Source organism: Xenopus tropicalis, chromosome 2 (assembly GCF_000004195.4).
Source record: "Xenopus tropicalis strain Nigerian chromosome 2, UCB_Xtro_10.0, whole genome shotgun sequence".
Lineage (NCBI taxonomy): Eukaryota > Metazoa > Chordata > Amphibia > Anura > Pipidae > Xenopus > Xenopus tropicalis.
Window position 1 is genome coordinate 56,189,751 of NC_030678.2, and position 17,113 is coordinate 56,206,863.

Genomic DNA, 17,113 nt, shown 5'->3' on the forward strand with positions numbered 1-17,113 from the left:
GTTCTGATATCTACTGGGAGCTGCTATCTTGATACCTTCCCATTGTTCTTCTGATCGGCTGCTGGAGGGAAAAAGGAGGGGGGTGATATCACTTTAACTTGCAACTCAGCAGTAATGTGTGACTGAAGTTTACCAGAGCACAGTTCACATGGCTCATTCCTTTAAGCTTCTCTTCATTGTCATTACTTTTATGTAAGTTATGTTGCTAGGTAAGTAATGGAAGTTTTTGCAGAAGTCACGTAAATTACATAAGTTTTAATGTAGTTTATCATACCTCCCATCATTTGAAAAGTAGAAGAAGGGACAAGAATATCTGGCGTGCATAGCGCGGCAAAAAATTTTCTGACCACGTCCACTTTATGGCCACGCCCCAAAAACAGGTCCATTTTACAAAACCATACCTGAAAAGCATAACACGCACAAAGTGCACCAGAAGCCAGTCACGGTGGCCCTAAGGATTTCATTACGCACTGTGCCACCTGTATATCATGACGGACTCAGTGTAGCACAAGCATCCCATGCTACATATTGACCCTCAGCATCTCTAATACCCATTTCTAAACAATTCAAAACTCAGAAAATCACCAGAGCTGTATGAAGTCCCATCAGTACAAAGGACACACAGCCACTGGTAGCCAGGGCCCCCTAAAACATTGGTAGCCAGGGCCCCCCTAAAACATTGGTAGCCAGGTGTTACGTTTTGCATTATTGGTGCCAGGGCAGGGACCCCCAAAAACATTGCTAGCCAGCCCAGGGCCTCCCCCAGTGTCCCCATACTATGAGCCGCTACCCACTGCAGCATCCTCCAGCTCCATCCCAGCGTCCTCTAGCTCCATCCCAGCATCCTCCTCAGCATCCTCCAGCTCCCCCTTAGCATCCTCCAGCTCCCCCCTAGCATCCTACAGCTCCCCCCTAGTATCCTCCAGCTCCTCCCAGCATCCTCCAGCTCCCCCCTAGTATCCTCCAGCTCCCCCCAGCATCCTCCCCAACATCCTCCAGCTCCCCCCAGCATCCTCCCTAGCATCCCCCAGCTCCCTCTTAACTTCTTCCAGCTCCCCCCTAGCATCCTCTAGCTCCCTCCCAGCGTCCTCCCCAGCATTCTCCAGCCCCCCTAGTATCTGCCAGCTCCCCCCAGCGTCCTCCCCAACATCCTTCAGCTCACCCGCAACGTCCTCCCCAGTGTCCCCCTGTTTCCTGCGGCTCCCCCCATCACCCGCCTGCTGCTTCCGGCTACGTCCCTGGCACTTTTTCTATGCACTAGCAGGGAATGTAATGGCTGAAAATACATGGTAGGAGTAGTGGACACTATATATTTTTTCTTTTACTGAATGCAGAATTTTGAAATTTTGAAAATTTCTAATCACAGTAGAGAAATGTACAATTCAAATATTTAGGCAAAGATGTTACTTGCAGTTTGACATATACTGTATATCTAGGGTAGTTGGGGGTACAAAATACTACTATAAAACACATTTACAGCATTAGTAACAGTTATAGCTGTGAACAGGGTTTCAGTTCATACCAGGTAGACAATAGGCAAAAATGCACAAAAGTACACTCTTAGCAACACAGAAAAGAATTTCTGCAGGTTTCTGGATGATATTGGATAGCTTACATAAGGAGGTTTCAAAGAAATTTAGATGAGCATAGTCATTTAATTACCTGATATAAATCATGTGCTAGGGTTTCAACTGTAACACTGTCACCCGACTGATCAAGTCTGACCACAGGGCTTTGTAGCTTTACTCGACCTTTTAAACGTTCCATTAATTTCTCACTTATCTGGCCAGCACCGCCAACAAACTTCCTCTCCTAAAGTGGAAAAAAAAAACACACAGTACCGCAAGTATTCAGAACATGTTTAGATTTCCAGACATCCTGTCCAGAGTCTGGCAACTTTAGTGTACCCTCCCTGCGTGCACAACCCCTCCCCTGCATACCCACACATTTTAAAAGGGAATAATATTAGGACAATTTCAGCAACTCTACAGTTTGGGATTTCAGCAGCCAGCTGGTTGCTAGGGTCCAAATTACCATAGCAACCAGGCAGTGGTTTGAATGAAAGACTGAAATATGAATAGGAAAGGCCTGAATAGAATAATAAGTAATACAATGTAATAAAATGTGTTTTCTGCATGTGTGGATCACTAAACACTAAAAAGGATGAGAGGAGGTATTCCTACTCTCTAGACCAGGGGTCTCAAACTCGCGGCCCGCGGGCCATTTGCGGCCCTCGGTACAATATTTTGTGGCCCGCACCAACGCCTTCTCAAAAGCAATGAATGGATCGCGATTTTTATTGCGATTCAAGGGATAATGCAAGGCACGGTGGGCGGGAGCTGCTGATTGCGGAAATGACTTTATGCCATCATAACAGTTATTATGGGAAGACGTTCTGTGTGCACAATTAGATGCTAAGGAGCTAATTGTGCACACAGAACGTCTTCCCATAATAACTGTTATGATGGCATAACGTCATTTCCACAATCAGCAGCTCCCACCCGCCGTGCCTTGCATTATCCCTTGAAAGCCAATTTTTTGTGAAATCCCTTATGCGGCCCAGCCTCATCCTGACTTTGCCTCCTGCGGCCCCCAGGTAAATTGAGTTTGAGCCCCCTGCTCTAGACATTCAAACTTTAGCACAAGCAAAATGCATTGAAAACCCTTTGACAAGGGTCCCAATGGCCAACCTAATGTTCCAGTGGATCGGGAAAGCTTTTTGTTCTCCTTTAACAGAACAGGCAAGACATTCTGACAATTGAAGTCTTAGCTGTAAGAGAACTCTTTCCCCTGTTTTGCTGTCTGTGACATCATCCAGCCCAGTTACAGACTGTAGAGAAATCCAATTGCCTGGGAGCCCCAGGGCACTTCTGGGAAAAGAGGAGGACCCGGGAAGTGCACTGCTTTGGAGCTAAAACAAGGTGGGGGGGGGGGCAGCAGAGGTTACAAGGGAGCCCTGCAGCAACCAGCCAGAGCCAAAGTTTGATCACTGATCCCTATATATTTTAATCTATAAATGGAGCATATGTCAGATTGTGTATTTTTATAAAGGGGAAGAAAAAACTTTGCATTAGTGGTGAGCGAATCTGTCCCATTTCACTTTGTTGAAAAATTTGCGAAACATGGGTGTTGCGCAACTTTTTGATGCAACCACACCCGATTTGATGTGCCTGCACCCAATTCGACACGACCACGCCTATTTTGAAGCGATGGCATATTTTTTTTTTGATGTGCACCAAATTATTTTGCAGCAAATTTTCACGAAACAGTTTGCCAATAGCAAAATGCGGAATTTCACTGCCATGCCTGGCAAAAAAAATTCGCTCATCACTACTTTGCATACATATTTGTAGTCCTGCAAAGGCCTGCCACACTATCAGTGTAATTCACCCATAGTAAAGTTTGGGAAGCAAATCAACATACATAAGGCAGAATTGAATGGCTAAAACTTGTGCACTTGTGCACTGCATTGCAGTAGGTTATAAATTCTACAAAAAAACTAGTACAGTATTAAGTTCCTTAAAAATGATTTTCTGTTTTAACATGCCCATTTGTAAATATTAATAGAAGAAAGATAAGAATCATTTGTAATTCCACAACAAATGACAATACATGTATGCACCCCTAACAGTAGGCAAATAAAATGAACAGATTTTTATAGTACCTGGCCTCCATTGGTTACAGAAAAAATTCTTGATGTACCACCACAAAGCTTTATATACCACAGGAACCAGAGTAAGGACACCTGCTGGGTTTCCGAGGTGACATTCACATTCACAAAAAGCTGAGCAAATTTTTTAGCTTTCCTGTTAAAATAAAAACACATTATTAATATTATCAAGTGAACAGACCAGCTCATGAACATTTTTAAGGCTTCTTCCATGGTCACAAATACATTTAAAATTAATTTACAATTTTGGTATTGCATAAAGAGCACTAACAGACTAGCAATGACCTACTGCAGGGTGTAGCAGAACTAGAAAAATCCACATAGAGATGCTAGACTGCAGGGTAGAACTTGGTTCCTGGCTGTTCTCGCTACACTGTCTGCTCCTCTACCTCACTTCCTTTTCCTGTGTTCACAAACTTTCTCATTACTCCACCCAGCTGCTAAGCAAACAATTCATATTTAAATAAAAACATAACTGGTAACCCATTAAGAGACCCATTGAGACTGCGTCACAAAGGTAAAAATAAAATATTTCCTTATTTAATACATATCATTTTGCAAACAAGGCACTGGCTGGCTAATTAGCTAGCCAGCGGCATGGTACCACATAGAGTGCAGAAGGATTCCGGTGGATACGGGGAGTTTCCAGATAAAAGCCAGGACAAGAAAATGCCTGGATTTGTTTGCTACATAGAGGGGGCAGCAAACTACACCTTTAAAGAGCAACAAGCATTTTAAACAGAGTTGGGGTTCTTAGTAGGGTGCTTGAGGGTACTTTATTGGGTCCATTTATATTTAATTTGTTCATTAATAACTGGGGAGGGCATTGTAAGCAGTGTATCTGTGTTTTCTGATGCCACAAACATATACAAGCTATTTAATTCCATCCAGGATGTGGCATCCTTGACAAACTGTTAGGGGCAGATTTATCAAGATGTGAGCTCAGAGCTTAATACATAAAAACTCACCCATGTTCTATTCATTCCTATGGATTTTTTAGAAGTGTATTTATCAAAAAGTGAGTTCTAACTTTCACCCATTGATAAATATACTGTACTTCTTAAAATCCCATAGGAATGAATAGAGCGTAAGTGAGTTTTTATGTATTAAGCTCTGAACTCACATCTTGATAAATCTGCCCCTTAGACTGTGCAGGTACGTGGCAGATAACATTTAGGGGCAAATTTACTAAAACTCTAACATTTCTCGTTTTTACTTTTTAAAAATTTGAATGAACTATTTTCCACCAATGTCTGACATTTACTAAAAAGTCTGAACTGAAAAAGTACACGCGGGAAAAAGTCGCAGAAAAGTCAATTTCTTTTTCAAATTGTAGCACTGAACCCTCTACTTTTTTGAACTGTTGCACACACAAAAACCAGTGTCAAAAATCTGAAAACCTCTAAAGTTTCAAAGCAAACTTCTGCCATTGACTTCTACACAATCTTGACAAATTTTAGCTGACAAATTGTCGGATTCAGATTTTTAGCTGGTTTGTCACATAGTAAATCACGAAAAAGTTGCATCTTTTTTCACCGAATTTTAGTATTAAAAAAATCCGTATCGGGAAAAAAGAAACAAATCTGAGCGTTAGTAAATGGCCCCCTAAATGTTAATAAGTTTAAGGTTGTAAATTTGGGACTCAATATTGTGCAAGTCTCCTATACCCAAAATGGGATTAAGTAAGGGGTAGCAATATAATGTCCTGTATTTAAAGGGGTATAGATTCAAGGGAGGAGATGGTAATTTCCCCACTTTACAACGTACTGATAAATCCCCATCTAGAATATAAAGGGCAGTTTTTTATTCCTAGTCCTTAAAAGGATATTAATGGAATATAGAAAGTCCAAAGAAAAGCTACTAAGCTGATAAAGGTAATGTTGTGGTTGTTTATGCTGTATAAGAGGTGCTCACCGGGGGGTATATAATTGCTTTGTATAAATATACAAGGGGACCATAAAATAAACCTTCTGGTGATTTATTCACCAGCAGGTCCTTCCAGCAAACCCCTGTGTTCTAATTCAGATTAGAAGAAAGAGTACTTACAGTGAAAGAATTCTTTGCCCTAAACTGTTGTACTGCCAAATACATTAGATAGTTTTAAGAAAGGATTGGATGGCTTTTAAAAAAGTGACATAATACAAAGTTACTCAAATTACTTCTTACTTTGTCCAGCATGTTTTTTCTATGAATTCCTTCATTGTCATTTTGTCCCACTCTGCAGCATGAGGAGCCTTCCATGGAGCATCTTCAGGAATCTGAAATTAGATCCAGTGTCCTATTGTCTTAAACAATGCATATTTTGCATTCTGCGAAATAATGAGCTGTCACTTTCAAGACAGCATGCAGTAGTTGTTCAGGTAATGAAGACTGCATAGCAAAATCCCCTACTAGCTAAAAGGTACATTCCACATAACAGTAACAAACTCTATCTAACCTAATTTTGACATTAATTATAAAGTGACATGAGAAGTGTGCCATGTTCCAGTTACTCAGAGAGTACATTAGATGTTTACTTTGGTTAATGAACCTGCTCAAACTGGGCAAGCCTAAATTAAATTACTACATAACCTGATTCTAATGAGAATACTCCCTTTGGAGCCGCCTTCTCATCTTCTTCATTATGTTTCAATATTTAAATGCTTATACATAATAACTCTCAAACATCAGCTAATCACAATATTATTATTATTCACAGATTATATAGAGGTTGTTCCAGAGCCCAAGCACAAAAAAAGAGACCATACAAACCACTTGCAGATAGTGCTCATATGGAAGTTGAACACAGGACCCCAGTGCTGAAGGCATGAAGTGTTATCCACTGAGCCATAATAATTAAAAGATGCACTATGGAATATTTTTATATGCTTCCAGATATTTAGCCTATATTTCTTAGGGAACCAACTATGATTCAGTATTGAAAACAAAGGCTTAAAATTCACACACTCGCAAATATCAAACTTTTATACAAACTTTTCATAGTGTACATTTGTAAAAGTACTTTTACCTCTTTCCCCCATTCGTCAATAGTACGCCACAAATGATTATAATCCAGAAGAACAAAGGGATTCCAATCAGGTGGAAATGAGCCATGAAATGCAGTGGTCCTGCCCTACAAAATATCATTGAGCATATATTAAATTAAGGTACACATCTATTATATACAAACTATAAAACCTTTTAATACTTGAAAGAAATTGCAATTGACATTAATAGCAACTGCCTGTAACTGAGCACACTATATAGGATTTGCCCTGAACATGCACACAAGCATTTTCTACTTCCTTGCTTCTCGTATTTGTATATACTGTACTGTATAGTCAGTAGCATAATCTGGATCATGTACCTTTGGAGACCCTGGATCAGATGACAGACCATGCTCCATTTAACTGTCACCTTTCAAAATCTGGCCTTCCAATTAGCAAGTAGTTGTGAATGGCCCTGAAACAATGAAGCCTTTCTGCAAGAGTCACTGGCTGTGCTGTTGCTCTCTGTAGCTGAGCAGTTAGCATGATCCATCTGCATGAGTCTACATACATTCTACAAGCACAGTCTTAATTCTAGAACCTTTTGCATCATATACATATATTATGGGAATGTCCACTAATCTTTATATTAGCAGCACGCCAAATTAATTTATATATGCTGGTCAGTAATTGAAAAAAATAATATAGTAGCATGTCTTTCAACTGTTTACATTGTGCTTCCAAAGCTCTTGAACTGTAATGAAATAATAGCTCTATGCTAGCAATAGTGACCTATTTGTTAAATGGGTCTAGGGGGTTTCAAGAGCTGGACAACCACACTTTGTAGACTTTGTAGCATTAATCCACAGATGAATGGAAAATCATACACTTGCATATTTAGTCCATTTACTGCCTAATAATAACTGCCAGAATAGTAAACTGGACATTCAGGGCTATTTTCCAGAATATGGAGGATATAGCCAGAATTTCATATTGGTCCTGCAAGTGAATAGTAATGATTAGGTTAAATTGTGCAGTGTAGATAAGCAAAGTACTTTTAGGCCATTATTTGGCTTTGCTGTCAGCAGACCTCAATACGTTTCCATCCCTTTGAATATCAACTGTTAATTACAATTGCAAAAAAAACCTCACCAAATCAATTGAGCCAGGCTGATTATTTGAAAAACAGTTATGTGAAATCATAACATTATGGTGTATTTGTGAGAATTATTTAAATAACATATGACAGGGATTTAATCAAACTCAGCAAGAGAAGACAACAGTGATTCAAAACAGAATTTTGAGTTGCGTCCAAGAGAATAATGTTCCAAGAAATCATTATGCACACAGGCCCATAAAAGGCTTAGTTCTAATACTACTGCATTCTCTATATTTACTGTGTAAACACAGAGGCTCTACATCCATATTATTGCATTTTAGAGATTGTTGAATTCTACATATACAGAGTGCAGTTTTTGTAGCTTAGAAGTGACACACTTCTAAAGCATATTGTAAAGTACAGGGACCTTCAGCACAGTAGAAATATATCTGTCCTTTGGTCTCTTTTATCTTTTTGAATGATGAAAGTAATCCATTATATTCTCCAAGGTTAGTTTGGTAAATAGGTCACATGTTACTTTCACACACTATTTGCTATAGGTAGCAAATACTGCTTAGCACACAAAATCCCACACACAACAGAACTGCAAGGGGTCTATTCACTAAAGGTTGATTTTACCAGGTAAAAATAATCAAACTAGGAGTAACAAATGTGAATGCTAGTTTAAATGCTCCTTCTTTTTCAGGATTGTCCATCAAGGTATATCCTGGACTGCAGGCCAGTCTCTCAGTAAAATTTGACTATCCACATGTAAAAACAAACTGCACCATTCAGCCTGTAAGCCAGCCTTTATAACCAATCAAGGTGGCTTTAAGGTACCAATGGGGTCTGGGCAAAATTTTAATGTTGGGCCAACTGTCCCAAGGTATTTGTGATAGAATAACCCTCAAGCACAGTAATAGTAAGGTGGGCAGTAAAGAAATGGTCTGTGCTTAATAAAGCAGACTTGATCTACAGATGTGCCTCCCTGGACCAACAGCCCTGGGAGCAGAAAAATGACATAATGGTGATGCCACAAGAAAAAAGACAAAAAATAAAAATAACCATACTGTAGAGCTCTTTCAGTTTTGGCATGATTCTTCTGCCAAAAGTTATCCCAGATGAAAGGTGTGCTGATGGGCACCCTATCCTTGTGGGCCCTGGGCAAATGCCCCTTTTGCCCATTTATTAACAGCCCTGTAGTCAATTATGCTACACGGAGCTGTTAGACCACAATCATCCACTATAAAACAATGTCCAACAGTCTCTGCCATCAAAAGAAGCAACCAGATGCTATCCTCTCCAGTGCCTACTATCTAATCGCAGTTCCATGCCAAAAACCCTTTGGCTAATAGCAACAGCAATAATCAAATCATACGTCCCCACATGCAGCTACTCACTCTGTGACAATAATACTATATTGAAAATAAATAACATGTAGCTGAGATCCCAGAGACTGTTCTTCCAAAAATTATTTTTTTGATGTTATACATTTGCTGCATACCCATGGTCCTGAAATGCACCTTATATTTAAAGGAAAGCTAACCCCTTAAAAGACTATGGCTAAAAATGCTATATTTTATTAAATAAACTTACTTTAGTAACCCTAAAGGAATGAGGGGACCTTGGGCTGGGACAGAAGCCAAAAACACACATTTTCTAGCCTTTGATGATGCTAGGCTATTTAATTCATTAAATAATCTTATTCTCACCAAATAACAGGACTTTGGAAGGACATCTTCATAATAATACAATAAGGAAATCTAGCCAGACCCTCAGCTTGCGCTACTATTCCATAAACCAGAATGCTTAACTAAAACAGAATTTAAACTCTGCGCCCAAATTTGCTTAGCAACCAGATGTGGAATAGCCAAAAAATGGAAGTCGGCTCCACCACAAACTTCCGAAATAATAGCCAAAATCTGGTGGATATTTGTGTCTGAAAAACTGACAGCACTCATTCACCAAAAAATGGAGGCATACAAAGAGATATGGTCCCCATGGACCGTATGGACTGAAAGCCAGCATACCCAGAGACTAACCCACCACACCACCTAAGAAATGCACTAATTAACCAGAAGACGATTTTGCCCAATATTGGATAAACTCAGAAAACATACTCAAGAAATAAAGAAAATCTATATTTGCTATAATAAACAGGCCAGAGTCAAACCACCCCCCTCCTTTCCCCACCCTACTTTTCCCCATGATACCCTCTAAAAATGGATTTTCAACTCCTTTCTTTCTTTCTAATTTCCCCCCCTACATGGTTTGTATGTAAAAGAATCTGTCATAAAACAATCAATAAATACAAAGTTTAAAATTTTACCATTTTTTGTGTATTTAAATAACCACTGATTTTTTTTTGTAGTTGTATCTTGAATTATAGTGGCATATTTTTTTTCTCTACCATTAGTAAAGTACTGTTGCTGCACTGTTGCATCCATTTTGCCTTTGCAGGTCATTTTTTAAAGGGGACCTGTCACCCAGACATAAAAGCTATATAATAAAAATACTTTTCAAACATGAAGCCCAAATTCCATGTTTATTAAAACCTCCATAGCTGCATTTAAAAATCTTAGCTGTCAATCATATATATTGCCTGCCCCTACTTTTATGCCTCAGACATACTGGCAGGGCAGGCAGTTACTTTCACTTTAATTTCTGCACTTCCTAGATGTTACTGCACTCCTCACATTCTTCCCCCCCCCCTACTATAACTGTGTAGCCAGTGCATGGTCCTAGGCATCAGATCCTCCATTCTGGCATATAAATAAGATTTTAGAATGATGCAAAGCTTGACTTAATAACAGTGTTCACAAAATGGCAACTGACTGCTTTCTGTGATTGTGACTTCCAGGACTAAAGAAAACAAGGTTTAAATAATTTATTTAGCTTATGTAAAGTTTATTTTGCTTGACTAACACAATAGAAAAGGACTTGGAATTACATCTTAGGGTAACATGGCACCTTTAAACTTGTGTCCCACATAGATGCAGGCTTGTTGTTAGCAAAACTTTTTAAATACAAACTGTCCTTATGGCAGGCGATGAATTAAATGTTCCATGTCTGGAGAAAGCAATGTGTATCTGGCCTTGAGCCAGGAATCAAGCCCAAGGCAAATGCAGAGTTACCCAACAAAGAAGATCTTTAATTACACATTTTTTCTTAGCCCTTTGTCACCCAGCATAGCACAGCTAGCCATGCTAAATACACCCCCACATGAATCTGACCAGCATGCTGAGATGGGGATTTCTGTGTAATTACGAACTGAAACTCCTTAATGCTCCATTTGTAAATGAGGCCCATGCAATAAATTCCTATAAAGCAGATTATCAGGAGGCAATTTATGCTGCGAAAGCTCTGATGACCAGAAAAAAGGTGGGCAAGTTAAATTTACTAAGACTTGTGTCTAATACTGTTGAATATTTGTGATGACACAATTGCTCCTGTTAATGCTATGTTTGGACTATGCTTTTCCTGACTACAAGAATAATTATTTCAACTCACATTACCTTGGGTTTTATATCACACCATAAGCAGTTTTATTTTAAAGGAATTATAATATAGGTATACGTATTATACAGAATGCTTAGGATCAGCTTATCATCATGCTTAAATTGGTTAAAATTATTTAAACATTAACTAAACCCAATAGGATATTTGCTACCAATATGGATTCATGCAGGCTAACTAAGATCAAGTATAATGTATTGTTTTATTAATATAAAAAAAAACACAAAAACACTGAAAAATGTGTTCCATCATCACCCTTTTTAAAAACAGAATTGATAGCAGCTCTCCTTCAACCAACTGAGTAATTAAGTCAGCAAAGGATGACACTTGTTTTTCTATAGAATAGTGCTGCCATAAAGGAAAGTATCCCATTTTTTATTGCTTTACTAGTACATGCTACAGCACAAATCTGCTATAAACTGAAGAGACTTTAACCACAGACAGAGTATTTTCAGATATCCCTTGAGAAATCTTAGTTAATTATTGCCCAGACCCATAATTACAAAACACTCCACAGCCCTGTAAAAAGGTCTGCCCTTTATTTTGCTGACACTGTGTAAAAAGATCAACTGAAGCAAACATCTTTGCCAATACATACATTTGTGGTACATAAGAACTGAATGAGAAGTACAAACAGGAACTGAAATATCTGAAATACAGTCTCTGAAAAGTGCATGCACATCATATGATAAAACCTACCGCTGGCCAGTAAAACACAGCTATTTTAATAGTGGTTCTGTGTTAAAGGGACAGTATACACCCCTTTTCAAAATTAATTGAATAAATATGGCTTGTGAGCATACTTTTTGCCTATTGTTTTAATTAATAAATATTTATGGTTTCAGTTTTTTCTTGCACTAAACAAGCATATGAAGCCAGTTTCACTTTAGTACTTTGTTTAACTTCTGGTCCCAAAGAACTTTAAAGGAACTGATAAAACCAATTACCAGTTCACAGAGGAGCCCCTGATAATGAGCAACTCAAAGGCTGCTGCTTTGAGAAAGGAAAGGTTTGTTTGTTTAAAGGGGATGTAAAGTCATCCCAGTAAGTTTTTGTTCAGCCCCTTGCTTTTTTTCTGCTGTAATCCAATCCTTCTCATACTGCGCAGTCCTCTGTGTGTAGCAGGAGCCAATTAGAGGCAAGTATGTTCTTCTGTGTGCAACAGGAGCCAATCAGAGGGAAGAATGCTTGTTTGCTTCTGTGTATACTCTCTTCCCATTGGGTCTGGCTGCACCGAGAGAGAAGAACAGCTGGCAACTGCCCATGTTTTTTGCTTTCCACTGCAGGGAGAAATGCCCATGAGGTTGAGCCCTTAGAGCAGGGATCCCCAACCTTTTATACCTGTGAGCCACATTCAAATGGGAAAAAGCATTGGTGAGCAACACAAGCATGAAAATAGTTCCTAGGGGTGCCAATAAGAGCAATAATTGGCTATTTAATAGCCCCAATGTGGACTGGCAGCCTACAGAAGGCCCTGTCTGGCATTATACTGGGTATTTATGCAACCAAAACTTGCCTCCAAGCAAGAAAATAAAAAATAAGCACCTGCTTTGAGGCCACTGGGAGCAACATCCAAGGGGTTGGGGAGCAACATGTTGCTCGTGAGCCACTGGTTGGGGATCACTGCCTTAGAGCAAAATACACCAAGTTTATCTTCACAAACATGTATATTGGAAAGTTGCATGTTTTTAGGGATTCTACTTAATGGGATGACTTTATATATCCTTTAGGTAGATAGGGAGCGCTGAACAAATTGCCCTGTTTAAAAAGCAAGGGAGTGATGAGTTCAGTGAACATAGGCAAACTTTCAAATAAGTGCTTTATAATGACAAAAATAGAAAAATATTGGGTTTTTTTAAATTAAAACAATAGGCAAAATGTAAATTCAACACCTATTTAAGTCCTATTTAATATACTTGTTTTATATGAGGTGTTTTAGGTATATACTGTCTCCTTATGGCTACTGTATCTGATTCTTGAAATAAAATGGTCCTTTCCCTCAACAACAAAATTGCACCAGGACAGTAACAATGCAATGAAAGCAAATGTCTATATTTATGTTAAAACTTGCATTGGTGCAGACTTGAACATATCAGTAAATGAGAGCCAATAAGTGAGATTAATCAGTAATTTAGTGACTCCAGTGCACCAGATCCCTTCATGAATTAATTTAGGCTGCAGATATACAACTTTATCAGCTATCACATTTTCAGTATGTAAACAAAAAGTTATAGAATTAAATGTATTTTCCCCAAGATATTTATTATAGGAAATGAGTTGATAAACTGTATGTATAAACATTTGGTGTTCCGAATCTTTTAGCTAAGCAAAGGATATTACCATTTCCACCCTTTGTTTTTCTTTCCATAAATTAACAAAGAATGTACAAGCTTTTCCCAAGCTAAGAGAATAGATCATTTTTTAAGGCAACACTCCAAAGCCAGAATGCTGATATGCACTGTGGTGATAATAATTTGACACATGCTTAGAAAAAGGTTTGAAATGTTAAAAATAATTCTTAACAAAATGGATTGGCTACAGTACAATTAATGCAGTATGTTGTTATTAATCGTAGACAAAAGCCATTTAGCAGTTTATAATTTCCAATAATTTGAAGTTTAGTGCTGTAGTGGGGAAAGCTGTCCAACCAGAAGAACTGGATGCAGCTCCCCAAGAGGCTCTTTTTGGTTCAAAATGGTAACAGTACAGTTCTAATTTGTGTCCTTGCACCCCACCCTCTCCTTCATTCTTCTTGTATTCCCAGAGGCATTCTTGGCTTGCATGATCAGGGCCTCCCTCTCACCCACTTGATGAAAAGAGTCCTTCCTGACTGGACACCCTCCTGCCTGCTGGTGTTTTACTTTTTCCATCTATGTAACAGGCCAACATGGTTCTTGCTGTGCACTGTTGTTGAGTTATATTCATACAGCCATATAATTTACAATTTGTTATGGTTAGTTGCATTTTTAATAGCTGCTCAGAGAGATACATGTTCATCAGACTTTCAGCAACCTAAAATTAACAGATTCTTATATGTAAAGTGGCACATCCAGGCAGTTCTATAGTTAGTTGGTTAAAATCACTTCATTATGGACCTTGGAGTTTGGGTTTGATTGGAACAAACTGCATGGATTATGTACTGTACGTATGTTGTACACGGGATCACACAGGCTTACACCAGGAGTCCTAATTTCTTTCCAAAACATACTGGTATATTACCAAAAGAGTTTCATACCAAAAGAGTTTCATACCAAAACATACTGCTACATTAAAGGCTTCTGATCAAACCGATCCTCATATGTTTCAGTGCACATTTAAGACAAATGACAGTAAGACAAATATCAGTAAATATTGCCCTTTTACATCCTTTCCCTTGAGCCACCATTTAGTGATGGTGTGTGCTCCCTCAGAGATCACCTGACCAGAAATAATGCAGCTCTAACTGTAACAGGAAGTAGTGTGGAAGCAAAAGGCAGAATTCTGTCCATTCATTGGCTAATGTGGCCTAGCATGTATGTGTGCCTTGGCTTGTTTGTGTGCACTGTGAATCCTATGATCCCAGGAGGTGGCCCTTAACCCTTTTACTGCCAGCCATTTTGGTCAAAGCGGAACTTGTATTGCCAGACAGTTTTTGAACATTTTGCACTGTTTCACTTTAGGGGCCTTTCCTCGGGGGGACTTTTAGTTTACCAAGGAAAACAATATATCGTTTTTTTCAGAACAACCTAAGCTTTCAAAATATGGTAGAATTTTTGTGTAATTCCAATTCTGTAACAAGATATAGGCTTCTAAATGTCTAAAAATGCAAAAAAAATCAAATTTTCCATAATATAATCACACATACTAGAAACAAAAATTATTTTATGCACGAATATACAACTGATTTGGAAAGTCCCATGTCTCCTGAACGTGCCAATACCAAATATATATAGTTTTATGGAGATTTCTCACTTGTATAGGTCAAAAACTCCCAGCAGTACACTACCAAATTCCCAAAGCACTGCTCCAAAAAAACTGCATACTTTGGATTTCAAGGCCAAAATTCCACTAACAGAAGGTTTATCCCAGAAAATTGTACATTTTTGGAAAGAACAGATTCTGGGGAATACAGAATAGGCACAACTGTCTGTCTACTCCAAACTATCAAGTCGCAATGCTTTCCTAAAGTTATTGGTTTTTATCAAAATTTGTGATTTTTTTTAAAAATCGCTTCAAAGCTTCTAGTCTATAGTATCTTATCTCCTACAGGTCATAAAGTAACCAAATAAAACACCCTAAATATGAATGCCTGGGGTCCACTGAACAGTTTGATGCCCAATATGTATAGGTTTACCTAAGTATGTGGCATGTAGGGGCCCCAATGTGAACATACCCCATATGAACTGTCATTTCTGTCATTTCAGCTTCTGCAAAATCAACACATTTACATCATTATATGTGGGATGAAGCTAGTAAAAAGTACGCTCACCCCAGAAAGTCATATATTTTTGGAAAGTACACATTCCCCCGAATCTAAAATGGGTACCCATGTCTTTCTACTCCAAAGTACCAAGCCGCACAGCTTTTCTAAAGTTAGCAATTTTGATGACATTTCCAAAAATCCCCTCAAAGCTTCCACTTTGAAGCATCTTATCTCCCACATAGCATTAGGTACCAAGATAAAACACCCTGAATTTGAACACCAGGGGTCCACTGAACAGTTTGATGCCCAATATGTATAGGTTTACCCAAGTATGTGGCATGTAGGGGCCCGAATGTGAACATACCCCCATATATACTGTCATTTCTGTCATTTCAGCTCCTGCAAAATCAACACATTTACATCATTATATGTGAGATAAAGCTACAAAAAAGTACGCTCACCCCAGAAAGCCATATATTTTTGGAAAGTACACATTCCCCCGAATCTAAAATGGGTACCCATGTCTTTCTACTCCAAAGTACCAAGCCGCACAGCTTTTCTAAAGTTAGCAATTTTGATGACATTTCCAAAAATCCCCTCAAAGCTTCCATTTTGAAGCATCTTATCTCCCACATAGCATTAGGTACCAAGATAAAGCACCCTGAATTTGAACGCCAGGGGTCCACTGAACAGTTTGATGCCCAATATGTATAGGTTTACCTAAGTATGTGGCATGTAGGGGCCCCAATGTGAACATACCCCCATATATACTGTCATTTCTGTCATTTCAGCTCGTGCAAAATCAACACATTTACATCATTATATGTGGGATAAAGCTACAAAAAAGTACGCTCACCCCAGAAAGTCATATATTTTTGGAAAGTACACATTCCCCCGAATCTAAAATGGGTACCCATGTCTTTCTACTCCAAAGTACCAAGCCGCACAGCTTTTCTAAAGTTAGCAATTTTGATGACATTTCCAAAAATCCCCTCAAAGCTTCCACTTTGCAGCATCTTATCTCCCACATAGCATTAGGTACCAAGATAAAACACCCTGAATTTGAACACCAGGGGTCCACTGAACAGTTTGATGCCCAATATGTATAGGTTTACTCAAGTATGTGGCATGTAGGGGCCCGAATGTGAACATACCCCCATATATACTGTCATTTCTGTCATTTCAGCTCCTGCAAAATCAACACATTTACATCATTATATGTGAGATAAAGCTACAAAAAAGTACGCTCACCCCAGAAAGCCATATATTTTTGGAAAGTACACATTCCCCCGAATCTAAAATGGGTACCCATGTCTTTCTACTCCAAAGTACCAAGCCGCACAGCTTTTCTAAAGTTAGCAATTTTGATGACATTTCCAAAAATCCCCTCAAAGCTTCCATTTTGAAGCATCTTATCTCCCACATAGCATTAGGTACCAAGATAAAACACCCTGAATTTG

The 17,113-nt window shown here is 38.8% G+C and overlaps 1 protein-coding gene across 1 annotated transcript in view; it reads right to left on the reverse strand.

Annotated features, from left to right (window-relative positions):
• LOC100495198 (amine oxidase [flavin-containing] A) overlaps positions 1 to 17,113 on the reverse strand; it is a 55,589-nt gene that overhangs the window by 22,986 nt on the left and 15,490 nt on the right. The window contains exons 4-7 of the mRNA XM_002932798.5: positions 6,678 to 6,782; positions 5,837 to 5,928; positions 3,665 to 3,806; positions 1,663 to 1,812 (exon numbers count right to left, since the gene is read on the reverse strand). Of these exons, the coding sequence (XP_002932844.2) occupies positions 1,663 to 1,812; positions 3,665 to 3,806; positions 5,837 to 5,928; positions 6,678 to 6,782 (489 nt within the window). The remainder of the gene's footprint in view (positions 1 to 1,662; positions 1,813 to 3,664; positions 3,807 to 5,836; positions 5,929 to 6,677; positions 6,783 to 17,113) is intronic.